The following is a 26,245-nucleotide window of genomic DNA, read 5'->3' on the forward strand; positions in this document are numbered from 1 at the left end:
ACCATATCACTAATATCAGGTTTTTAATAATCTTGGGGAAAAGCTAAGGAGCTATGCATAGACTTATTTTACACAAAGCCCAAGTCATCCTCAGCACATCTTTGCACTTACTTGGACAAGGGCTGAGGAAGTCAAGGAGATTATTGGAAAGGTAACCAAATAACCAAGGTAACCTTGATAACCCACCTGCTGTTGGCCATCTGCAGAAAAGACTTAGGTGGGGCCTATCATCAGGTGCTGGACTCAGACTTAGGCCACTGAGGCTGCTATAACAAAATACCACAGAGTGGGTAGCTTATAAAGAACAGAAATTTATTTCTCACAGTTCTGGAAGCTGGAAGTCTGACATCAGAGTGCCTTTGTGTTTGGGTTCTAGCGAAGGTTCCTCTTCCAGGTTGCAGACTGAAGATTTCTCTCTGTATCCTTTTATAAAGGCACGAATCCTATGTGTGAGGCCTCCACCCTCATGACCTGGTCACATCTGAAAGGCCCCACTTCCTAATACCATTAGCTTGGGCATTATGTTTTCAACATATGAATTTTGAGGGGACACAAACATTCAGACAATAGCAAACCCTTTAGTGGTTTTCCATTTATCTTAAAATCTAATTCCTTAACAAGTGACACATGTATATCCCTGCCTCTTCAGGGGGGTTTTTCAGGTCTTTTCAGGTCAGTGATTTGTGACTTCATAAATAAACAGTCTAATATATATTAAGTAATTAAGTTGAATGAGTTTGAATTCTCAATTTATCTTTAGGCACCATCATAAGTGATGTGATGCATTCAGATAAGAGATGATGAGAGGAAAATGAGGTGATTTTTTTCCTATTCAAAGGATATTTTCACTAAGATTGATTTGAAAATGTTTGACATAAAAGTTAAAAGAAAAACCCAGCTATATGTTACAGAGTCCTTGGGGCAGGAATTATCTCTCCACAAGTACCTTTTCATTTTCTCATAGCACTTAATAAATAATTCTGTTACACAGTAGGCCCCAACACCTTTCTTTGCAACTGTTACCAACGCTATCACCATCCAGTATGACATGAAAAGAAATGACTCCAATCTTTAATAGTATTAACCTGAAATTTTAAAAGCCAGTCTTGTTATTGAATTAAGAAAATATACAATGGCATCAGTACTAAAACTGAAAAATCATTACTGTAACAGAACAAGGTCGAAATTAAGTGAGCTGTTCCCTTCAAACAGTACCTTAACTCTAGTATTCATTTTCCAGCTGATCCCTCAAATCTACTTACAAGAAGATAGGTTTATAATTCAAATATTATAGGAAGAGGAAATCTAATTTTGACCTTGAGTCAAATTGATGCCCAAGGGAGTTTATGGTTTTCTTTACTTTATAAGCTGTAATTGCAAATACAGTTTTCTTCATCTGAAAAACTATTCCACCCTGAAATTTTCAAACAAAAATAGTTTGCAGAAACGTTGGCAAAAGACATCTTCAAAGGAAACTAACTAGTTTGAATTAGAGAAAGAGGAGAGGGATGGTGGATATTTTTAAAGGGATTATGTTTTCAATATTTTGGGCACTCTAATTCCTGTTGCTTTTTTAAAAAACATTTCTCATTTAAAATTATAAGTAGATTAGTAATTTAAATGTGCTTAATTTTTAAATAAGATAAAAATAACATGAATGTGTATAAGATAACTGTAAGAGAAAAACATGAAAATCTTTTCTTTAAATATTAAATAGAAACAACGTTGTCATCAGTAAATGCCATAAAATACTAAAATATATGGGTCCGTATTATGGCATTAATAAAGATATAGAAATGGTATGAAATTCATTTACCAAAAATATTTTGACTGATTATTTTAATTAGAATATTTGATAATATATCATGTACAATGCCAATAAATAATGTTGGTTGCCTCAACACTACACAATACTGCCTCATGTATCTATAGGTTAAATTTAAAACCATGCCTAAGTTTGAGATTAACTGACTCATCACCTTTGCTACAACTGTTGCCTAACATTCAACATAAGACAGGTCAGAATTCTGGTTTTATGAAGTTAGTATATATTTCAGTAGGTGAGGCTTTAGTGTAAAGTAAGAGATTAGCATTAAGTAGAAATGTTATCCCTTTCTTATCTTATTGCAGCAGGTTCCAAATCCTTAACTGATCTTCTCATTTCTTGTAAATATATAACTCTTTTCTCTGTGTGTGTGTGTATATTTTTTAAAAATTCTCACACTCAAGTACTTTTTATTCCGGTGAATATTGAACATGGACTTTCATTACCAAAGCCATGTTTGAACAAGGTATCACAAAGGAACCCACCCAATTTGTCTCGTGTTCTTAGTTTACCTTTGAATTACCTACAATGATAGTTTCAGTATGAAAACAGGAGATACCTGAATCTTTGAGAGTACCTAAATATTGGAATAAGGTAGTACATGTATCCGCTAAATGGTCATCCTCATGTTAAAGAGAAAGTTCAGAGGTTCTTATTTGTTTCTAGGAAGAAATAATTAAATACCATAAAAACAAGGGAGCTGGAAAACCTATCCAGAAGCATCACATCTCCAGGAATGGCTTCTGTGTCAGATCAGGCTGAAATAGGTTTAGAAAGATAAAGCCATTTCCCAAAACGATAGCTCCCCCCACCACCCCCGAAAAGTTCTGCCAGATTAACCAAACCAAAATAAACTAAACCAAAACAAAAACAGTCAAAAAATAAAGATAAAAGTGGATTTCATAATCATTAAAATTATAATGGCCATTGTTAATATCCAAGAAAACAATATACCATGTGGTGAGATCCAAACTTATTTTGTTTGTGGAAAACTTAGCATCTCAAGGAATATATATTCTGCAGGCCCTCTTCAGGAAAAGATTGTTTAAAGATATATGATTTATAGAAAGGTTCAGAAAATTGAAACCTAGATTTTTGAATAGTTAGAAGTAGGCGCTATCCTCTGAAATTTGAAGAAAATATTTACAAGTAAAATGAACTCTTTCTGCAGAGATGTGTTATATATGGAAAATAAATGGTATTAAGTTTAAAAACAACATCTTCTACCTTTGATAACTAGGAAGAGAAGTTAGAGATGGTCTTATTAGATCCCTAAACTATGCAGGGCAACACTATTCAAATCATCCCTTGGTACCACTCCCAAAAAGAGAATATGGAGGTGGGGCTATGCTCCTACCCAATAGGACAATTCATAGAATCTTAACCTATTAAGCTGGAAATGACATTACAGAATACCTCGTCCAGCTCCCTCATTTTACAGATATGGAAACTGAGGTGCAGAGAGCCTGAGTCATTTTTCCAATGTTACACACTTGGTGACAGGCTGGAATAAAAATATGGCTTCTTGGGGCTTCCCTGGTGGCGCAGTGGTTGAGAGTCTGCCTGCCAATGCAGGGGACACGGGTTCGTGCCCCGGTCCGGGAAGATCCCACATGCCGCGGAGCAGCTGGGCCCGTGAGCCATGGCCGCTGAGCCTGCGCGTCCGGAGCCTGTGCTCCGCAACGGGAGAGGCCACAACAGTGAGAGGCCCGCGTACCACAAAAAAAAAAAAAAAAAAATACGGCTTCTTGATCTATGGTCTGCAGTTTGTTCCACTACGCAATATTGACTAATCTTGGTATCTACTCAAAGCCAGAAATGTGTTATTCATAGCATTAACTGACTTCTTACAGAGATAATGTGGGTTAAAGAGAGCTAAATGCCATTGCAATTATTGTCATTGTGGTTGTTAGATTTCACTTCCTGATCCACCTGCTGGGGCTCTATTTTAAGCCACACAGGCAGGCAAAGTAGTCCACTGTCCTGTACCATAAATAATTACTTTGGGGTCAAAACAATTATGTGAAGTTTCCTGCAGGAAGATTTCTTCTCTTTTTAACACCCTTGCCTTCTCCCATTTCCCAATGTAATAGTAACTTATCTTAGGAAGAAAGGAGCTTGGATATCCAATTGCCCTGGACTGAACCCCACTGTCAATTCTTCCATTTGAAGAGATGAACAAAGGATATGATCAAGGAACAAAATCTTTTAGTGTATGGCTATGCTAAGTTTATCTCATGGAGAAGAGAAGAAGATTGTATATTGGGATGGGAAAAACAAATAAGAATTATAACCAATTAAATATTTTGTCTATAAAATTAGATTTTAATTACATCTGCTAGTAGAAGTGCCTTTTCCATATCAGTAATCCCATGTAGGTTCCCAGCACTGCCCTGAGAATTTGATGATCCTGACAGTTTATGCTTGAATATTTTCTTTCAAGTCAGAAAGGAAAAATTCAGATGTTTGAAAAAGAGGAAGAAACTTCAAGTCTATTGTGTTTTGCATCATCATCTTTCAATTTTACTCTCCTTTTAGATTTAGAATAGAGGCATATAAATACATATTTAGGCCAAATAGCTTAGTATTATCTCAACAATTTTCAGAGGCTGAAGCTAGATATCATCATAGAATAAACTTCTTTGATATAAGAAGAAATGTGAAATGTAATTGCAATTACCCTTTTACAATAAAAAAATCTTGGTAAACAAATTTAAAAGTTTGATATCATGGTACAGAAACAAATATCTGTATTATTATCAATCTATTTCCCTATTTCTCAATTTAAAAACTTAGAAGTTCTTTTTCTTCTATATAAGATCATCAGCTTTCACAATCTTCCTTAATTTTGCAACACTTTGCTCTTCCAATACTTCCAGCACACAAGGAGCTTTTAATTCCAAGTTATAGCTGTGCATTCAAAGTGAATATTCAAATATTAACCAGTGCATTAGAATATCCTTCATTGTTGGCATTATGCCCTCCTTTGCTGACTGTACAGATGCAGATATGATGATGACGATGTAGGTATGTAGCTATTTGACTTTCCAAAAGCCAAAGGACAGGCTGTAGTTGAAGCCAAATAGAAATGTTGGCCAAATACCAAAGTCAAAGTCAAACTTACACTAAGTCTCTAATTCAGAGTTTGGTAGAACATTTCAATAAGCAAAGAATGTCCTAATTTTTTAAGTTTCTCTATTCTCTTTTCGTCCTTTTTGGAGAAATAGCTAGACATTTTAAACTGAAATCAGTGAATTCCTCTAAAATCCACAAGATGGTGCTATAAAGTGGCATTTAGAAAAATTTTAAAAACCATATGCCTTCTAGGTGCAATTTTTAGGCAGGACCAAATAAGTAGCATTTAATAGCATACAGTATAGATAAATGCTATTTTTAAAAAAGCAGTGTAAACCAGATTCGTTGATATAAGGAAGGCATACCTTTACTCCTAATGTTGCTTTCTAATAATTTATCCCATAAATTATACTTCTATTAACTCTGTTATTGATCTCAAGTTTTAAGAATATATTGTGAGAAGACTGAGAATTGAACTTGGATCTCACTAAGTGTTAATATGAAAAGTACCGGACTGAAACAGAGACCAGAGTTCTAATCTCTGCCCTCCACCTGAATTGCTGCCTCCAGCCATCATTCCGTCTATTCCTGCTGTTCCTAACCAAGGGCAGTTTTACCCCTGGGGACATTTGGCAATGGCTGGAGGCATTTTTGATGGTCACAATTTGGGCGGGGGGAGGTTGCTGCTACTGGCATCTAGTGGTGAGAGGCCAGATATGCTGCTAAATATCCTACAGTGCACATGACAGCCTCCACAACAAAGAATTATCCTCCCCTAAATATCAATAGTGCTAAGATCAAAAAACTTGACCTATCTGTTCACTCCTTTGTTGGTTTGTCTGTTCATTCATTAATTAGTTCATGCATTTATTCACTTATGTGTATACTTATCTACCCATCAGTCCATTAGTTCATCTCTTCTACAAATTTTTATAAAGTGTCTATGATTCAAGACTGGACTAAACTCTAGGGATTAAAAAGACAAGAACTACTTTATTCCTGTTCAGCCTAACAGGGAAAAGAGACACTTATGAAATAACAATAATATGTGATCAGTGTTTCAGTGGTAAGATGTTCTGAGAACACAGAAGAGTATGATGAATTTTGGAGAAGAGGACAGAATTCAGGAAGGCGTCATACAGGTGGAGATTGTTTATTAGGTGGGTGGAGGGTGGTCATAGAATAAAATTTTGAGCAAAGCACAAGCAAAGCCAGAGACATATAGTAGTTTAAATTGTGTAGGGTGAGCAGTATACTGTTGCAGTATGAGATTAGACTGAGGAGGAGGGTTAGGAAAAGGAAAGGAGAAAAAGCAGATGGGGCCCCACTGAGAAGGGCCTTGGATTCCACCTCCAGGCATTGATTTTTTAAAACAGAAGAGTGATATTAGACATGTGGCAATCACTTAAACTTTTTAGTTTCACACCCTTAGAGTGTCTGATGAGATATATTTCAGGTTTCCTTTTAGCTTTAAAACTATGTTTTATAATTATAAAGCCAATCCATTAGAAATATTAAATACTGTATATTCTTTAATTTATATTATAACCATCAATAAAAATCACAATATCTATGAAGAAAATATCTTTTTTCATACACAAAATTTGTATTATCACAGATATTTACTTTCATTATAATGAACAAAATATAATATATTCCTATTAATATATTTGGTGTTTATTTTAAGGCTGGACATACTTGAGAAGATCAAGCTGTCTTACAGAATATACAGTCTTCTGATTCGTTTATTCCTATATCAGTAACTACTTTAGGTTGACCCAGGATAAATTTTTAAAATATCTTTTCCACACACAACCTTCTCTATTATTTGTGCTTTTATCAATAAGTTTTAGATAATCTAATTAGATTGGAGTAGTTTAACATATGTTTTATAATTTGAATAATTACTTCAAAAATGTATTGCGGTCTTTTTAAAAATTTATTTATTTATTTATTTATTTTGTGGTACGCGGGCCTCTCACTGTTGTGGCCTCTCCCGTTGCGGAGCACAGGCTCCGGACGCGCAGGCTCAGCGGCCATGGCTCACGGGCCCAGCCACTCTGCGGCACGTGGGATCTTCCCGGACCGGGGCACGAACCCGCGTCCCCTGCATCGGCAGGCGGACTCTCAAACACTGCACCACCAGGGAAGCCCCCTAAATTTATTTTTTTCATTGAAGTATAGTTGATTTACAATGTTTTGTTAGTTTCAGGTGTACAGCAAAGTGATTCAGTTTTTTTATACATGTTTAAAATATATACAAAAGAATATATATGTATATTCTTTTTCAGATTCTTTTCCCATATAGGTTATTACAAACTATTGAGTATAGTTCCCTGTGCTATACAGTAGGTCCTTGTTGTTTATCTATTTTATATATAGTAGTGTGTGTATGTTCTTCCGAAATTCCTAATTTATCCCTCCCCCCACCTTTTCCCTTTGGTAGCCATAAATTTGTTTTCTATGTCTGTGAGTCTGTTTCTGTTCTGTAAATAAGTTTATTTGTACCATTTTTTTTAGATTCCACATATAATGATATCATATGATATTTGTCTTTCTCTGTCTGACTTACTTCAATTAGTATGATAATCTCTAGGTCCATCCATGTTGCCGTAAAAAACATGGGGTCTTTTATGTCTTACATTGTTAAATGAAGAAAACTCAAAGATTAAGAATTGTTTGAATTTTACTTGAGTAAATTAGTAGCAATCAAGTGGATATTTGATTTACAAAATGTATTTTCATTACATATTTTTCATTTAATATTTTAACACTTGTAATATAAATTCAGCTTTAAAATATGGGTAGCTGAGACCGCTGCTACAGACCAGTTCTGTTGTCATTCAGAATTTAAGCCCATTGATCAAATGGCATAACATGAAATAAAAGAAAAAAAATTGGATGGGGAGTGCAACAAAGAAAAATGGGCCCCATATCTAAATAAAATACAAAAATCTCCTATGGGGAACACTGCCATCCTTTTGCCCCAAATACAGAAATGAAAACACTGATGTCAAAAGTGACAGAGGCACTGAGAAGGGCAGGGCTGTATTACAGTCTTCTGAACTGGTTAATGATACAGTAACCAAGCTGCTTTTATACTTGCCTGTTGTCTGACTATAATTGTCTACTCTATTTGATTGCATCTTCTTGAATCCTTTTTTCTCCTTCCCCCAAATCTTTATCCATCTGGTTTCTGTACCACATTTCCACAAGTATTAATTAAAACCCTTGATGGATCATTTCAGATTTGAATATCCATTCATATTTATTTTCCTCCACAGAAATTACTATTAAAACCAATCCAATAATTTAAAAAGCAGTGTGGGACTTCCCTGGTGGTGCAGTGGTTAAGAATCCGCCTGCCAATGCAGGGGACACAGGTTCGAGCCCTGGTCCGGGAAGATTCCACATGCCGCGGAGCAACTAAGCCCGTGCGCCACAACTACTGAGCCTGCGCTCTAGAGCCCGGGAGCCACAACTACTGAGCCCACGTGCCTAGAGCCCGTGCTCTGCAACAAGAGAAGCCACCGCAGTGAGAAGCCCGCGCACCGCAACGAAGAGTAGCGGCCGCTCGCCTCAACTAGAGAAAGCCTGCGCACAGCAATGAAGACCCAACGCTGCCTAAAATAAATAAATAAAATACATAAATTTAAAAAAGGCAGTGTGGATTTTCCACAGTGCTTGTGTTTTGAGAGTGTCATGGACTCGATTCAAGATAGGAGGTTAACCTTCAAAAGATGAGAACTTTGTATAATGTTACAAAAAGGGTTTCAAGCCCCACAAAAGGGGTTGAAATAGTGGTTTTCAAAGGCACCTTAGCATTCAGAGAGGAGCCTTGGAAGAAGCAGTAATGGGGGCAAAGTGTAGGACTGCAGGGACACCCCCAGTGCCCACCCCTAACCCCACTTCATCATAAACTCTGCTTCCACCTCTACTGCCTATTTGTTCCAGATCCAATATTGTTTGAACAAACATTACAAGGAGGTGCCAGATGATTTCTAAGGTTCCTTCTGACCTGAGGTTCTATGAATTTTTATTTTCAAATCTTTTTCAAAAACATAGAACTTCAAGTAAAAATTGTCAGTAATAACTGAGAGGCACAAGGTAGGATAAAGAAAACATTAAAAACAACAGAACCAAAAAATTTAACTTTTCTACTTCTTCCTATGAAATTAGACATTTTCTACTTAAATGTAGTGAAAAGACACAATTTTTAAAAGTTAAATCCCTTCAAACACTGAGATATACAGTAAAAGACAAACAGATCAGCAGGAAAACCTTAATTCGAACCTTCAGTTTGAATGTCCTACAGAGACAGACCTTGTAGATCTGCCCAAGAGCAGGAGAACTGGTTCTCTCCAGAAGGGGTCCTTTTCAAAGCAAGGGATGACACGTGGGAATTAGGGCATGCAGACATCACAGGATGCTTCTGTTCAGGGTCTCTGATTCCAGTGCATACGGGAGATTACCCTCTTGGTGTCAGTAAGAGTTGATGTTCACTTAGATATACATACATAGGACATTAAACAACAGTAGCACAGAAGTGCCTACAAATGCACAGAGTGTGACTGGACACTACTGGACTGTCACAAGATGTGTCATTTTTCTTAATAAAAGTTGGCAGTCATCACCCCCGGTTGGATTTTTTTTTTTTTTTTTTTTTTTGCTGCATTGGGTCTTCGTTGTTGTGCACGGGCTTTTCTCTAGCTGCGGCGAGCGGGGGCTACTCTTCGTTGCGGTGCGCGGGCTTCTCGTGGTGGCTTCTCTTGTTGCGGAGCACGGGCTCTAGGCACGCAGGCTTCAGTAGTTGTGGCACGTGGGCTCAGTAGTTGTGGCTCGCAGGCTCTAGAGCGCAGGCTCAGTAGTTGTGGCTCACGGGCTTAGTTGCTCCGTGGCGTGTGGGATCTTCCTGGCCCAGGGCTCAAACCCATGTCCCCTGCATAGTAGGCAGATTCTTAACCACTGTGCCACCAGGGAAGCCCTGGTTGGAATTCTTAAGTAAATATTTATTGATTAAACCTCATAATGTAACAAAAATTCATGTTACTTAGGGGACAGCGTTTCTAAACATTCTCAGCATTTTTCTGGAAATAATAAATACATTTTGTGAATTATAATAGTTTTAGAAATAATCTTAATGTAGTCCCATAAATTAAGACACATTTTCAGCAAAAACTCAGTCTATTTTAGGGATTGCTCTTCATCTGCAATAAAACTAATAGGTATAAAAAAAAACAAAAAACAGCTTTGGAGAGAGGCTCTGGGAGACACTTCATTCCATTCAACACCTAGCCTCCATAATAAAGGAATGCACAATGGAATGACCATAGGGAAGGCGGTAAAGGAAAGGAATGAATTAAGGGGTGAATGGATCATAGACTTACTTTTTTGCCCAGTTACATGAGATATTCCGGCTGTGAAGGAATAGAATGAATGCATAACCAGTGATTCCAATTTTAAGCTAATAACTATGCTTACATTGTACTCTACTGGTTTTCCATGATAAAGAAAAATAAAGAGATCAGCTAACTAGAGAGGAAGAATCCAACCCATATTGTGTAAAGGGAAAGACATTTCCCAAATATTAAGAAGAAAACTTCTTAATTCTGGGAATTTTGCTGTTTTTTGCCCCTTCATTAAGACAAAAGTGGCTAGAGATCCATTTCCCATAATTAAAGATGTAAGGGCAATGGTGTTATTTCTGTTAGTTGCTGTAACTTCTTTGGATATCAAACTCCTTTTCTTCATTTAAAATAAATGACTAGCATAGCTTCCTCCACTCCAAACTAAATAAGGCAGCAATTTTCTATTTTAGAAAATGACTAATAGAACACATATTTCATAATGTCACATGATTCAAATAATTTATTACTCAGAAGCAATTAAAACCACTTCTGCACTTAACTTGTCCTAGAATGACAACTAAAGTCCCTCTTTTTTAATTCTTCATTTATCAGACCACATTTATATGGAAGAAGAAACAAAATCTTCTCAGGTTCCATGAGGAGGGAAGAAGGCAGAATGAAATCTGACATAGTGTAAAAATATGGTGAAAGTGTAATCTTAGAAAAATTGCACAAGGAATTAGACTTCTGTCTTTTTTTTTTTTTTTGGCTGTGCTGCCCAGCTTGGGGTCTTAACCCCTTCCCCCCACCCCCAACAGGAATAGAACCTGTGCCCCCTGCAGTGGAAGCTTGGTGTCCTAACCACTGGACCACCATGGAATTCCCTACACTTCTGTCTTTCTAAGGGAAATTCTCTACTCATATTTCCCTGAACACAGATAAATGCTAGAATATGAAAAGAGAAAAAAGATTCATTGTATTAATTAAAATGTTCTTTAAAACAGTATTTCAAAATTCCACAGCACAGTAGGCAGCTTTCTAATTACCATATTCTGAAATGCATCAGGTAAGTAGGTAGTGAAATGGATTAAGTTAGTAAAGTTGATTCTTTTGCCTGTTCTAATAAGGGCTTGCCTTCTTTTGTGATAAGTTGGCCGAGTCTCCTATATATGAAACTCTTGAACAAACTGTAAATTATATGTATCCGCTGGCCTGGAAATTTCTACCCTTGATATATTTGTTTTTGTTGCCCATTTGGGGGGCCAGAAGAGAGGATGCAGGCGAGGCAGAGTGGTGCAGTTTCCGCTCAACCCTACAAATCAGAAACAGGCTGGCATGAAGGGGAACACAACCACAGGGCAGGGATCAGGGTGAGGTGAGTGTGAGTGAGTCAGCAAGTGCAGGGTAGGATCCTGCTTCACTTAAAATTCTGATGTTTTGTTTAGCACTGATTTCTTATTTTGTCTCAATTTTGACTTCTTACAATATTGCATTACCGAATTTTTTGGCACCCACTTACATTTTGTGCCCAAGCTGAATGCCTCCCTCGCTCACCCTAGTCCTGGCTTCTTCAAGCAGTACTGGGCTCTGCATTCAAGTAGAGCCACACTATGGAGCCACACTACAGCACAGTCTCTCCCTTTTACCCGCCTCGACTCTGACGGGCCAGGGAAGGCTTTTACAAGAGCTACGTTCTCCCTGCTTGCAAAACTGAAAATGAAGAGCACAGGAAAGTGTCTTCTTTGTCTCATAGGGAAGCTATGGGAGTGTTAGGAAGCAGTCGTCATTGATGGAACTGACACTGGGACTTTTAGCTGTTCTCTCTTCTAGTACTTATTTGTTTCTGGACAGGATCCATGATGAGTAAAAGAACTAATGCCCTGAATGTGGATTTATTAGCAGGAGAAATGAGGAGTCAGAATAACACATTCACCCAAAAAGTATGAAAAAAATCCCTCCAAAGCATGCTAAGTTAAATAAAAATGAGAGGCTTGATATACATACATTGTAAATGTGACATAATCTCTTTTAAAGCATGAAATGGGCAAGATTACATGTGATAGAGCTAAACTAACACCAAGGGTACTTTTCCATTCTTGAAGAGATCAAAATAATACTTCCAATCTCATTGCTAAACTTCTCATCAGCCTTGCTGGTATCTGTCTCCTTGTCTTTTAAAAAAAGATATGCTTACAGTCTTCAGGCAGGGGCAGATGCTGCCCCCCTTCCAAAAGAACACTGGGGCCCTGTTTCCTCTCCATTTGTGTTTGACATGAGTAGAGTGGAGAAAGGGACTAAAGTTTACTGAGTAACTCCTCTGTGTTGATGCTTTTGGAAGCATTATCTTACTTGATGCCCTGGCAGCTCTGGAAGAGAGAGTGGTTCTCACAAAGAGGATTAGGAGATGCAGGGAGGAAGATTTAGTCCTGGCAGGTGCTACAGCTAGAACCATGAAGCCCCTAGGTGTCATACTATTTTCTCTGGAGGGATATGATAAGACTAGGTGTAATGTTACTACTCTGTCTTTCGTTTTAGCAAGTCATCTCATCATAGGATTGTTGGAAGGGTGAAATACAGGGGCTTCAGTTCTATTGTCTTCCATGGAAAGAAACTTTGAATACTGCAGAACTTTTTGGAAATTGAAAGTTAAAGCTATAGGCAATAAAATTTCTTGAAAGAAGAGAAAGTTGGGGATGTTGATCTGGTTAAACAGCTCTCAAAATTATCTGCTGACATTAGATGGGTATTGGTTTTTAGGCATTAACATGAGTATAAATCTATTTTATGCATTTCTATGCAAAGTCAATAGAAAAAAACCCTAAATATATATTTAATTCCTTAGGGTCCCAAAGCATTTTGAGGATTTAAACTGATAAACCAACCTCAAAGGGACTGATTCTTGCAACTAAAACACAGACACCTCTGGGGTGAAATGTGGCAACAGTTTGACAGGCATAGCAGTAGCTTAGGCCAGAAAGGATTTATCCAATTAAAATTATGGGATGAATTCTGGCTGGCAGAATGTAATTACCAGCCTTGGAATGGATCCAGGATCCTGAGGTTAACACCCCTCCTCTTGCCAACAACCCTCCTACCTGCCAACACTCCGAGATGGAGAAGGCTGGATCTGACACAATCGCACATAATACTGTTGTGACATCTAAGTACAATGATGATGATGTGAGAAGCATCATGAACCTGATTTTTTTTAACACTCATTATGTTACTTATTTTTATGCCACATTAGGCTAGAAACCAAATGTCCACATAAATGTTAATTTCCTCAAATCTGTGTTTAAAAAGTATAATTAGAAAATAAAAAATAGATTTAAAAATTAATTTATTCTGCCAAAGTAGTTATTTAGTGATTATTTCACTTCAGGAACGAAATTGGATCAAAATGGTGACATTTAATCCTTGTTACATTAAAAAAAAAAAAAGCAGGTCCTGATTTTTTGGAAGAGAAATGTATTCTCAAGGTTCACTGGCCTAAAAAAAAGGGAAATGCTTAATGCCTGGTTCCTACTCGCTGTAACTTAGAGTAAATGGGTATATGCTTTTGTCTTGGGGTGGGTCCAGATCATATTCGAAATCGCTCGCGGGCAGTATTTCTCAGAAGGGAATTTATTAAAGATGCGTTTGTGCGTAAACCGGAGAAAAGAGCCCCCTGCTGGTGTAGGATCAGTGGGTAATGACCTCATCATTAGATTCTAATGCCCTTTTAAAAAGTCACTCATTTACGAGAGAATTGTGGAGAGTTACAGGTTAAAGCAGGTGGGGCGGGAAAGCACTTCTAGAGAGAACGTTAAGCCCTCCGGGCCGCCGGCACGCTGTCGGGGCCTGTGGGGTCGGGTGGGGTCAGGGAAGGAGCTGCAGAGCCGAGCCGGCGGGCGGCGGGGCTGGAGCGCGCCCGGGCGCCCGGGAGGCGGGGCCAGCGACGGAAGCTGTGCGCCGGTCACGCGCGGCGACTCTGGTTTGGCGCCGTCCTACCCCGCCGCCCTCCGCGCCAGCAGGTGGGTCCCCCAAACCGCGGAGCAGCCAGCGTCGTCGCAGGTTCGAGGCGGGCCTGGGGCAGCGCTGCCGCCGGCCGCCCTTCGCTCCGGGGCCCGCCGCCCGCGGACGCTGATACCTCTGCTAGAGTCTCCCGGGGCCCTCAGCGAGTCCCTCGGGTTACCCTTCGGCCCACGTGGCTCTGGGCCACCCCACACCAGAACCTGGGCGGGACCGCGCAGGGGGTCCCAGCGACGGTGTCTGCCCCAGACCTCGCACTACGGCCTCCTCGGCGAGCCTCTGCCGCCCTAAAAGTGCCGGCGGTGGTGCGTGCGCAGGACACAGGTGATGTGGCAGAGCCGTTGCGAACTGCTCAGCTCCTCAGGGGCCCAGCCGGTTCCTCCGGGGGAGGCAGGTTTTAGGTCTCTCGCCGGAAGTAATCCCAAAGGTGATCGAAGTGGTGGGAGGCCTAGGATCACACTCCCTCAAACCACAAAGTGTTTGGGGTCTTGCTCGGGGTCACATTCTTAGAGGCGGAGGTAGAGAAAGACTTCCCCTTTTTACTAGCAAGACTGACTGCTTGCCAAAAGCTTGATATCGCCCCTAGTTTCAGCTTTTGCAGTGAAGGTGGATTTTTCTAACACCATCTTTGTGTGATTTAGCTGTCCACAGGGAATAAAAATGTGGAATGAGAGGATGAAACTAATCCTTTCTTTTGCACTGTTAGGGGTTGCCATAAACACCATTTGTTAAAAAGCATAATTATGTTGGGAAAGTGCCTGATGAGACAATTAAGCTACATAAACACACTGAAAACAAATGAAAGCCAGAAGACGCCCACACCCCTTGTGTAAAGCAATTTTTTGTTTACATAAAAACGAGAGATGTCTGAGCTGCTTTATTACAACAGTGTTATTAATGTCTACAAAATCCTAATGACCATATTTTTTATGAATTTTCAATCATGAGATGATGGTCACGATATGAAAACTTGAACTAACCATGAAGCCCTGTATCCCCTCTTAGGTTAAAGTGATCAGGCCAACGAACAATCTTAGTGAACAGAAACCAGTGGATTTATGCATGGAGAGCACTGTTAATGGCACCACAGCATGTTAGCTTAAACTTACGAGCTTAACGTGTGTCTCAGAGTTGGACATCATTCCCGGCAGTATCCCCACACGGAGAACATTATGTGGCACAAAATGACCCTCATCAAACATTTGCTGATCGAGTTCATGAGGGCCACATTCACTTTTAGCTATATTTAAAAGAGGCGGAAATAGGATGGCCTGATCTTAAAAAGGGGAATTATTTTCTTTTTGTTTTGAGATATTGAAATTTCTTTAGTTCATAGTATCATTCGGGGTATAGAAAGATAACTAGTTGAAAATGCCATTCTAGAGTACTAAGGAGAATCAAAGCAACCACCAAAGCTTGTGTGGAATCATTCCATTTTCAACAAAATCAGTCACATTTTTGGCTGATTATTGAGTAACATATCAGAGTAGTCCATGTCAGCTTTCAGTTCAAGGTACAGAGTCCTGTGAAACAAGATTTTAAGCTGTTATAGGGACTATGGAGATCAAAGTACAAGAGAAATTTAGTCATATAGTTGTCATTTAAAGCCCCCAAATGAGCCCCTTTTGTTAGTTCATATACTGCCCATGGCATGGCCTGTAGAGACACCCTTTCTCTCTGTCAGAGTAGTTTTTGTAAGAATCAGCATATTAAGTAATCTGCCTCATTTCTCTTTTCTGCATTTCCCCAGTAATCTCATTTAACGAAAGTATCATGCCTCTTTGAAAATAGGATTAAACTGTGGAAGACAGTTCTTAAAAGGAGTAACATACTTTAATGAAGAAGTTTCACAGGACAGAATTCAGACTGAGTAACTTGATGGATACTTTATAGTGTTGTTGCTATCTTCACATGTTCATATGTGCATGACCACATATACATGGTTTCCTGGTTGAGTCAATCTGAGGATTTTATCCTTTAGGTGTTACTGAGGAATGAAATAGTGAAGTATTCATATTATGACTGCCTGGTTTCCAAAAAGCTATGATTTTTTAAAAAAGTTTAATGAACATGAAAATATGAATGAACTGTAGAAACCAAAATGAAGGCTTATTTTTCTCCTATTCTAGAAGAAAATTACCATGTCTTCTTCCAGACTGGGGCTCCGTTTGGCTGTCTGTTTATTAAACATTTCAGAAGCCAGAAGAAAATACATTGTTGAGAATGTAGCGAAAGCGGCTCTTCTGGAAAAAAATGGTAGGAACAACAGGCAATTGAAGTGAATATGTAGTGTTTTGATAATACAGTAATTTTTGTACTCTGCTAACAATGTCTATAGAACGCTCTTCTTCTTTCTTCCTGAATTTCCCCCCTTGTTCTTGGGCTGTTACAGCTTCTGCAGGACTCCAGGATACTGAGATAGACGACTTACTCAGATGTGCACATATGCTCTTCTCCAAACGCCTGCATACAATCCCCAGCATATTTCTTCACATTGGTGAGAGTGTCTGAAATGCACATTATTCAGGATATTGGCAGGCTTCTGAGGAGGATATATTTACATAAAGGTTTAATGTTTCCCTTATGGGCCATTTATGTGATCATTAATAGAATGAGCATAATTGTATATTATGCTTTTTATTCAGCAGGTTAAATAAAAAATAAACTTACCAAATACCAAGTCCTCTTCAAAAGCACTCCTGCCATCAAAGCCCATGCTGTCATTGCAGCATTAATATTTCTACTCCATTTTCTACGCATAAAGACTCTTAGGCAGTTGCATTTAAGTGATGTGTGTATGATTACTCTGCGATTCAATTCAGAAGACTGAAACTCAAGCCTCCTTACTCCCTGGGCCAGTATTTACTATAAGACATACTACTCTTTCTTTTTTTTTAACCCTTGTTAAAATGTTCATGTGATGACATACAGTTCTAGACATTTGTATTTACTTTCACACATACACAGGACATAGTGTATTTACAGACTTACAATCACTTAACTTTGTTATTTGAAATCAACAGCTTTTCAGCAACAGGTGAACGCTAGGGTCACAGCCCTAAAGCATTTGAGACAGTTGATTTTAATTTCTGATTGTCATTTTTTATTTGGTTATTGCTTTTCATGAGAGAGAAGTGTTTTCCCCCAGCCCGTTGCTAACGCTGAGCACATTTAAGTTACTGTCTTGCAACTTTGAGGGAGCTGGAAATGTCTGTGAAAATTCCTGATAATTTCTAATAAGAAAGCTCCTCTGGAGTCAGTGTGCAGCTGTGCTTTTGCATTCTCTTTGCAGTAAGAGCCAGCTTGGGCCCCTCATTGTCAGATAGTACATCTAGTGGGATTGGGTGAATGTGCAGAGACATATTCCATGATTCAGTGACTGGGCAGAGACATTTGTGGAAGCCACACACTGATGGACGCCTGGGTCTCAACTCACAGTTTTTATCAGCTTATTAGTGACAGCAGCTCAAACGGAATTATAGCTATTACACTGCATTACAAATACCAAACAATTTACTTCTGCTGAGGTTCATACTGACAGCTCCTCCTGCCAACAGTAATTTTTTTTCTATATGCATGCTTAAGAAATTTCAGGAGAGAGTGTTTCATTCTTTCAGCATTTGATTCAATTGAATCATATGAAACTGAGAATAAAAGCTTTTCAGAAGAAGATTTAGAAAGAAAAAATCAAATCAAATCATTTCTTCTAAAAGCTTAAGTATGTTGAAAAAAATACATAAAAAGAGGTTGTATGATCGTGTTGCTACCCATCTTTCATAGTTTTAAAAATGCAGGGAAGGTAGCACTAGTTAAGAAAATGACCTGCTGTTTTACAGATACTTTAAAGGCATTTATTTTTAAGTGAGTGGAATAAAACTATATCACCTATATTTTTTCCAATTAAGCAATGTGAAAACATTTAAATGACCTAAAAGGTCTTATGGAAAGAAAGCTGAATTATAAATTTTAGACCTATACCAGGGCAGGTCTCTGTAGATGCTCATTTGGCTATGAGTGAGTGACATAAGTTTATCTTTTCATGTTATTAAAATTAATAGTGCGGGGCTGCTGTAAGCTCTGTAGTTGCTGCGGGTAACTTATTTTTCCTCTCCTCTGAAAAGATTAATTGTTAAACTGCCAGGGGACAGGGTGACAAAGATATAATGGCATAGTGAAAGCTTTAATTACCGTCTGAAAACTTTTGTCCTTCACTCTGAATTTGCTTTTGTAGGCATACGAGGAACTTTTAAGGAGCCTGAACCAGGCTTGTAAACTTCAAAAATAACTAGAGGGTTATGTGTGGTTGCCATACAAGGGTATGGCAGCTTTCTCCTTCAGGTTACACATTCAAGTGAGTCACAAGCTGCTGAAGGCTGGAAGTCATTAACATCTGAAGGCTGTTGGTGTCCTTTGAAAAGGAGATGGTGGAGTCAGAACAGTTTCTAATAGGCAGGTGCCTGTATCCCAGAAACCTCTGCTCCAGGCACTAATTGGCCTATCCTAGTTTTTCCAGATGTTAGATTTTGATTTCTAGGTTTGGAAGGAAAAATTGACAAGGCCTAGAAGATGAGATTGATAAGGAACAGAATTTAGAGTGATATGATTTGGCGATTGAAAGAAGAGCTACTGTCTTAGACTGAGTTAAGAGAACTTTGGCAAGTTCAGAAGCAAGTGCCAGAAAAGTTCTCTCGTAGACACCAAAGCCTCGTATCTGAGCCGAGCCATCTGCTTGTATAGGAAGCACTGTAAGAAGTGGATGTTACTGTCTACAAATTTCATGATTAGTCAGTGTCACTTCAGAGGTCACCCCCTAGAATTTTTCTCTTAAACACTTTCTATTTAATTATATCAGAAGAAATAAAGTATTAAGATTTCATCACAGAAGAAAATTCTTGCATTTATGTGTTGCTTTCTTTATAGGACAGAAACATCCTGAGGTATCAGTGCTCAACGTATTTTCTGATCAAGGGTACAACAGATCAGTCATTACAATAGCAGCTTCTGTTGCTGAGTTAGGTAAGATTTCAGTTTCTATTTTTTTACATATGTCTTTTGGCGAAGGGTCAGCTTCAGGTACACCTGAATGCCCTTTAATCACTGATTGCCTGTGTTAATCTGGATACTCCCCTCCATTACATAGGGAGTCTACCTCAGAACTGCATTTCATCATTTTTGTGAACATGTACCGCTCAAACATTTCCCATTTCCTGTTCATTAAAATGAACCTTGGGGGTCCAATATTTAATAACATTCTTTCCTTGAAGATGATCACATATCCTTTGTGGTTAAGAAAAATATCTTCATGTTTTAACCTGTGAAGTAATAGTGTTGAAGTCAGCCTTGATTTCACTGATAAGTTGACATGGAATGAAACATGCTAAGCAGTTGTGTTTTAGGTTGGGAGCCTGACATCTTGAGTTGGTCCACTGGGTGAAATGAAATGGGTTTCAAGTCTTCTGTTGTAAGGTTTAGTGGGACAACTTGAATTTGAAGGTTCATAATTGTTTAAACAAAAACCTGTATTATTTTAGTATTGCTTGGTAAAGGGTTTAAAATATTTTCTTTTTTTAAAAAAATTAATTAATTAATTAATTTTTGGTTGCGTTGGGTCCTGGTTGCTGTGTGTGCGTTTTCTCTAGTTGCTGCGAGCGGGGGCTACTCTTTGTTGTGGTGTGTGGGCTTCTCATTGTGGTGGCTTCTCTTGTTGGGGAGCACCGGCTCTAGGTGTGCGTGCTTCAGTAGTTGTGGCTCGTGGGCTCTAGAGCACAGGCTTAGTAGCTGTGGCTCACGGGCTTAGTTGCTCCACGGCATGTAGGATCATCCCGGACCAGGCTTCAAACCTGTGTCTGCTGCATTGGCAGGCGGATTCTTTACCACTGCGCCACCAGGGAAGTCCTAAAATATTTTCAAATAAACTTGACTTCAACTTAGCAGATTTTTCAAAAGGTATATTTGTTTGGAAAACAAAGAGCTGATGGATAGTTCCCAGCAGATGTAGGACCGATTACCTTCCTTATTGTTTAGCTCTCTTGCCAAATGGTCATACTGCACTGCAAATAAAAACTCATGGTAATAACATAACACTCTGATGTGTCTATAATATGTATTTAGATAGAATAATTTAATGAAAAATCTAATTATAAGAGCAGAACTAAAATACTTATGCTTTTAAAATTTATGTTTGTGTGTATATTTTATTATAAATTCATAAAATATTCTGAAAATAACAAGGAATTTTATCAGATTAATCTGATAAAATTGAAAAAATTTAAAGTAACCAATTGTAAAAAAAATACAATACAAAGTTTCTTAAGACTGATAAACTTTGTATACTTCCTCCACTTTGGGGAGTAAGGAGTTAGAAGAAATGTGAAACTTTGTGACACTTGGGAGGTGGGGAGAGGGGAAATGTTGGGTCTTTCATTTTTCTTTATTTTGGATGGATAAACAATCTTCTCTACATATTACAGAAAAACAACTGGTGGGACAATAATAAATATAGCTACTTCTTTAGATGCGATTGAAAGTTTAATGATTTTTTTTTTTTTTTTAAGGCAATTCCGTTCTGGCTGCCTGCCTGGAGGCCTTCCAGTCAATTGATATGGAGGTTCAAGAGGGGATCCATCCTTGCCTGGGAGCAGTGGACCTGATTCCCATTTACCCTCTCTCTGGTGTTGGAGTGGAAGAGTGTGGAGCTGTGGCCAGAAGTAAGAGAAAGTTTGGGGTAGTGTGTTATTCCTTAATGGAAACCATTTTTACAAGTCAGAACAGGTTGTGACAATATAATCACTCCTCAGTTCCCTGGGAAAAGTCAACCTTGAAGAATTGTATCAACAGTAAGCTTCCATGGGTTGCAGTGGCACACTGTGTCGCTGTGACTCATCCTTCCACTTTCTACCCCATGACGCTGTGGAACACTAAATGCTGTAGGATGCAGCAAATCAACCATTGTGACCCTTACAAATTCACGATAGACCATGAGGAGACAGCAGTAGTCTCTAATGAGTTCTTTAGACTCTTCGGGGCAGGACGATGGTGTGTTTCACCCATCTGTGTCCTATTTTCTTGAGCAGGAGTAATGATGAGGTTGAAAACCCACTTAAATGTTAACTCCTACCCCTTTTTCCTCTGATTTTTTTTTCTTTTTTCCTTGTGCACAACGCTCTTTAAGGTTTTCTTTAGAACTGAACTGTCACATGCTTGATTTCAGCCCCATGGGCAAGTTTAATTTGGAAAATTTGAGCTATGTCACTTGAGGTGTTTTTGAATTAAGCAAATTGGGAGAAAAGAAAGACCTTTTGCCTGGACTGTCTAGCTGGTTAATTATGAGATGCAGAGACTCATAACCTTTGGGGAAAAGTCCACCTTAGGATGATTGCAAACTTCTCTGTATGACCTCAGAAATCCTCTGTGGTGGTGCCTCACTTTTAGGTAATAGGGAAATGTCTAACATTTGGGTTGTAGATTTGGACTCTAGCTGAGCTCCATCAAGCGCTAGAAATATGAAATGAGACTTGTTTCCAAAGGTGTATCTCATTCCATGTGTTGCATTTTAACATGAACCTGACAATGGATGGATTACTTCCCAGAGAAATCATGGCCCAAAATTTGCTTTACTTTTCATCTAAGAAAGAGTTAAAATTCCGCATGGGGGAAAATGCATTTCACACAAAAATGAAGAGTTCAGAATTGTCCAGACCAGAATAATGATTTTAATGTCTTCAAAAAAATTATGTTCAATTACATTAAATCTCAAATTAGCTAGTACATGAAGTTCTTCATTACATCAAATCTCAAATTAGCTAGTACATGAAGTTCTTCATTACATCAGGACTAGTCCACCCCAGATGTTTGGCCAGAGTAGGAGACAGTTGACAACAGGAGGGTCTGGACACAGTATTTCTCCCTTCCTTTGCCCTTTTGCTTCATTGGCAGCTACTGTACCTCATGATTTAAAGATGGACATTTCTAATTAAATGAGAGCTCAGCTGCATTCTTGAACTAATTTATAACATTCGATTTGAAATGTAATAGCTTCAATCTTCATCTGATTAAAACCAGTCATATACTGTACATGGTTACTATTTTGATGCTCCAACATGCAGTTTTTATTTTTACATTCTCCTTTCTACACAGCTGTTTGTCTAATATCATCCAATTTTTTTTGGTTTGTGTTTTTTTTGTTTTTTTGGTAACAGCATGCTCAGGCATTCGTATGAGGCAGAAGTATTCGTGTTCTAGGATCTCACTGTTTTCAGAACAGTGACAGGATGTTTTTCACTAGAGTAACCCCTTGTCAGGGAAACCATGTTAAAATAATAATTTAACTAACTTTCTTTGGGAGGAAGGGCAATGGAGAACATTCCAGTGACATAGAAGATAGTTGATATTGACATGTGTAATTCATGTATGTTTTATATGCAAAAATTCTGGATAATATATATTTTAGAGCTTTTTTTAAAAAAAATTTATTTATTTATTTTTGGCTGTGTTGGGTCTTCGTTTCTGTGTGAGGGCTTTCTCTAGTTGTGGCGAGCGGGGGCCACTCCTCATCGCGGTGCGCGGGCTTCTCACTGTCGCAGCCTCTCTTGTTGCGGAGCGCAAGCTCCAGACGCGCAGGCTCAGTAGTTGTGGCTCACGGGCCCAGTTGATCTGCGTCATGTGGGATCTTCCCAGACCAGGGCTAGAACCTGTGTCCCCTGCATTAGCAGGCAGATTCTTAACCACTGCGCCACCAGGGAAACTCTATTTTAGAGCTTTTTGATAGCAGCTGGAAGCTTGCTTATTCCTTAAGGAAGGGATTCTTAAAGTGAGGTCCAAAGTTCATGTTCAGGGGACTTATAAATAATGTCAAAATCACTTGTAAGTTTTTATGATGTGCATTTGTATATACATACATAGATACACACACTCATAATTTTGCATATAATTTTAGTTTAAGAACTTCTAGAATAAAGGGCACAGCAATGCAGAGTCCTAGAGGTGGAAGCAGCCTGGGCTTAAGGACCTGAAAGGACTGCAGTGTTGCTGGCTGAAACTTAGAGATGGGGTGGGGTGGGAAGGTTAAGAAATGAAGCTCCAGAGGTAATCAGAGGCAAGGTCATGAAGTCTTATATGCCAGGTTAAGGAGTTCACACTTTATCCTAAACGCAGTGGAAACTGTTGGAAGAGTTTTAAGAAAGAAAGTCTATGATTGGCTTTGAACATTAGAAAGATAACTTTGTGTGTATGATAGAGAATGGACAATGAGCAGGTACATCAGTCTGGAAAGGTGATGGTGGCCTAAGATAATAGAGAATGGAGAGAATGGGGAGACTCCAAAGGAGGTTGGGATATGAGCAGTGGTATGAAAGTGTCTTCACTTACAGATGCTGCCATGTAAAAAAAGGTGACACATAGATCTAGTCTATATTTATTTAAAGCTTATAATTTAAAAAAATGTTTTGGACTTTGGTTTTCATTTTCTATAAAACCACATTTGATCTATTAAGCTCCATTTCATTTTTATCTGTATTATGTCTCTAAAATTTTTCTCCTCCTCCCTTTTTCCCTTCTCCATTCCATCCTTCTCTCTCTCCCTTCTTTCCTCCTTCCGTTCCTCTCTTTGCTTCTTTTTGTTGTTATCAAAATGATACATGAACATGGTTAAAAGTCAAATCTACAGGGTTTGTTCCCCAAACTCTAGACCTACATAACTTCCCTTTCCTCCTCACTCTGTACACACTTCAGTTTCCTTCTCCCCTGAGCCAAGTACTTTCAACTCTTTTATTATTTAGGATTCAAATCCAGATATCTGAATATCATATCTGTATTGGTACTTCTTGTTTTTTTAAGTTTTAGGCATTATCTGTCGACTTCTCACTTCAGAAGATGAGAATTTAGCTTCCTTTAACCCACCTCTCACCCCCAGCACACGCGCACACACACACACACACACACACACACACACACACACACACGTTTCCCACTTACTTCCGAATTCTCCTTCCTCACCATATAGTTATATCTTGGAACAGTATTTAGTGGTCACATTATTATAACTGTGTAAACATTATTTACAATGAAGTATTTACAACGTTATTATTTTACCCTTTCTGTACAACCTTTTCTTTTTGCTGCAATTGATCATTATCTTTTTGATTGTTTGCTTACTTTTTTATATACTTACCACTGGTTTAACCCCACACTCTGTCACTAATGACATCTCTCCATGCATTCAGATAGAACAACCATGTATTGACTGTTCTATAAATTTCATCTTCTTAAAAAAAAACAAAAACTATCTTTTAGGGGAATTCCCTGGTGGTCCAGTGGTTAGGACTCTGCGATCTCACTGCTGAGGGCCTGGGTTCGATCCCTAATTGGGGAACTAAGATCCCACAAGCCGCACAGTGTGGCCAAAAAAACCCCCAACTTTCTTCTAGAACTCTCTGATCTGGTTCAGTTAGGACGATTTACTCTCAATTTGTTGAGGATGACTGTCATCATGGCATCTCCCATTACTTTTATCCTGGGTGTTCCCTTCATCTTTCTCTATTTTGGATCCCCTGGTTCCTGAGTCCCATATCTTCTCTTTTTTTCCCCCTTCTTTTATGTCCTTGTTTTGGTGGAACATATCCTCTACTAGCTTTCCAAAAAACAGTGGGGTGGGGGCAGGGAGAGTACATTTTTGAGAACTTACATGTCTGAAAATGCCATTATTCTACCTTCACACTTAATTTTTAGTTTAGCTAGGTATAGAATAATAGGTTACAAATAATTTTCCTTTATTTTGATGATGTTGTATCAATTCTCATTTCCATGTTGCTATTGAGACTTTTGAAGCATTATGATTCCTGATCTTTGTATGTGACCTGTCACTTCTCACTGGAAGCTTGTAAGATCTTCACTTTGTTCCTAATGTTCTGGAATTTCTGTGATGTGCCTTTGTATACGTCTGTTTTCATTCATTATGCTGGATAACTGGTAGACCCTTTGAATTCTTGAAACTTGTTCCCCAGTGCTGGAAGTTCTCTTGAGTTATTCCATTGATATATTTTTTTAACATCTTTATTGGAGTATAATTGCTTTAAAATGGTGTGTTAGTTTCTGCTTTATAACAAAGTGAAGCAGCTATACATATACATATATCCCCATTTCTCCTCCCTCTTGCATCTCCCTCCCACCCTCCCTATCCCACCCCTCTAGGTGGTCACAAAGCACCAAGCTGATCTCCCTGTGCTATGCGGCTGCTTCCCACTAGCTATCTATTTTACATTTGGTAGTGTATATATAAGTCCATGCCACTCTCTCACTTTGTCCCAGCTTACCCTTCCCCCTCCTTGTGTCCTCAAGTCCATTCATACATCTGCCTCTTTATTCCTGTCCTGCCCCTAGGTTCTTCAGAACCATTTTTTTTTTTTTTTAGATTCCATATATATGTGTTAGCATACGGTATTTATTTTTCTCTTTCTGACTTACTTCACTCTGCATGACAGTCTCTAGGTCCATCCACTTCACTACAAATAACTCAATTTTGTTTCTTTTTATGGCTGAGTAATATTCCATTGTATATATGTGCCACATCTTCTTTATCCATTCATCTGATGATGGACACTTAGGTTGCTTCCATGTCCTGGCTGTTGTAAATAGAGCTGCAATGAACATTGTGGTACATGGCTCTTTTTGAATTATGGTTTTCTCAGGGTATATGCCCAGTAGTGGGATTGCTGGGTCGTATGGTAGTCCTATTTTTAGTTTTTTGAGGAACCTCCATACTGTTCTCCATAGTGGCTGTATCAGTTTACATTCCCACCAACAGTGCAAGAGGGTTCCCTTTTCTCCACACCCTCTCCAGCATTTGTTGTTTGTAGATTTTCTGATGATGCCCATTCTAACTGGTGTGAGGTGATACCTCATTGTAATTTTGGTTTGCATTTCTCTAATGATTAGTGATGTTGAGCATCCTTTCATGTGTTTGTTGTCAATCTATATATCTTCCTTGGAG

The 26,245-nt window shown here is 38.7% G+C and overlaps 1 protein-coding gene across 5 annotated transcripts in view; it reads left to right on the forward strand.

The window, feature by feature from the left end:
• FTCDNL1 (formiminotransferase cyclodeaminase N-terminal like) overlaps positions 1-26,245 on the forward strand; it is a 94,846-nt gene that overhangs the window by 31,387 nt on the left and 37,214 nt on the right. For 2 of the 5 annotated variants that reach the window (XM_030855404.2, XM_060301468.1), the window contains exons 1-5: positions 14,160-14,261; positions 16,389-16,515; positions 16,652-16,756; positions 19,180-19,275; positions 20,814-20,966. In XM_030855404.2, coding sequence (XP_030711264.1) covers positions 16,401-16,515; positions 16,652-16,756; positions 19,180-19,275; positions 20,814-20,966 — 469 coding nt within the window. In that variant the 5' untranslated portion in view covers positions 14,160-14,261; positions 16,389-16,400. Of the gene's footprint in view, positions 1-14,159; positions 14,262-14,462; positions 14,584-16,388; positions 16,516-16,651; positions 16,757-19,179; positions 19,276-20,813; positions 20,967-26,245 lie in introns of those variants that run through there. The other 3 variants (XM_060301465.1, XM_060301466.1, XM_060301467.1) reach the window with 3 other exon arrangements.

The sequence above is a fragment of the Globicephala melas genome, chromosome 7 (genome assembly GCF_963455315.2).
Source record: "Globicephala melas chromosome 7, mGloMel1.2, whole genome shotgun sequence".
NCBI lineage: Eukaryota > Metazoa > Chordata > Mammalia > Artiodactyla > Delphinidae > Globicephala > Globicephala melas.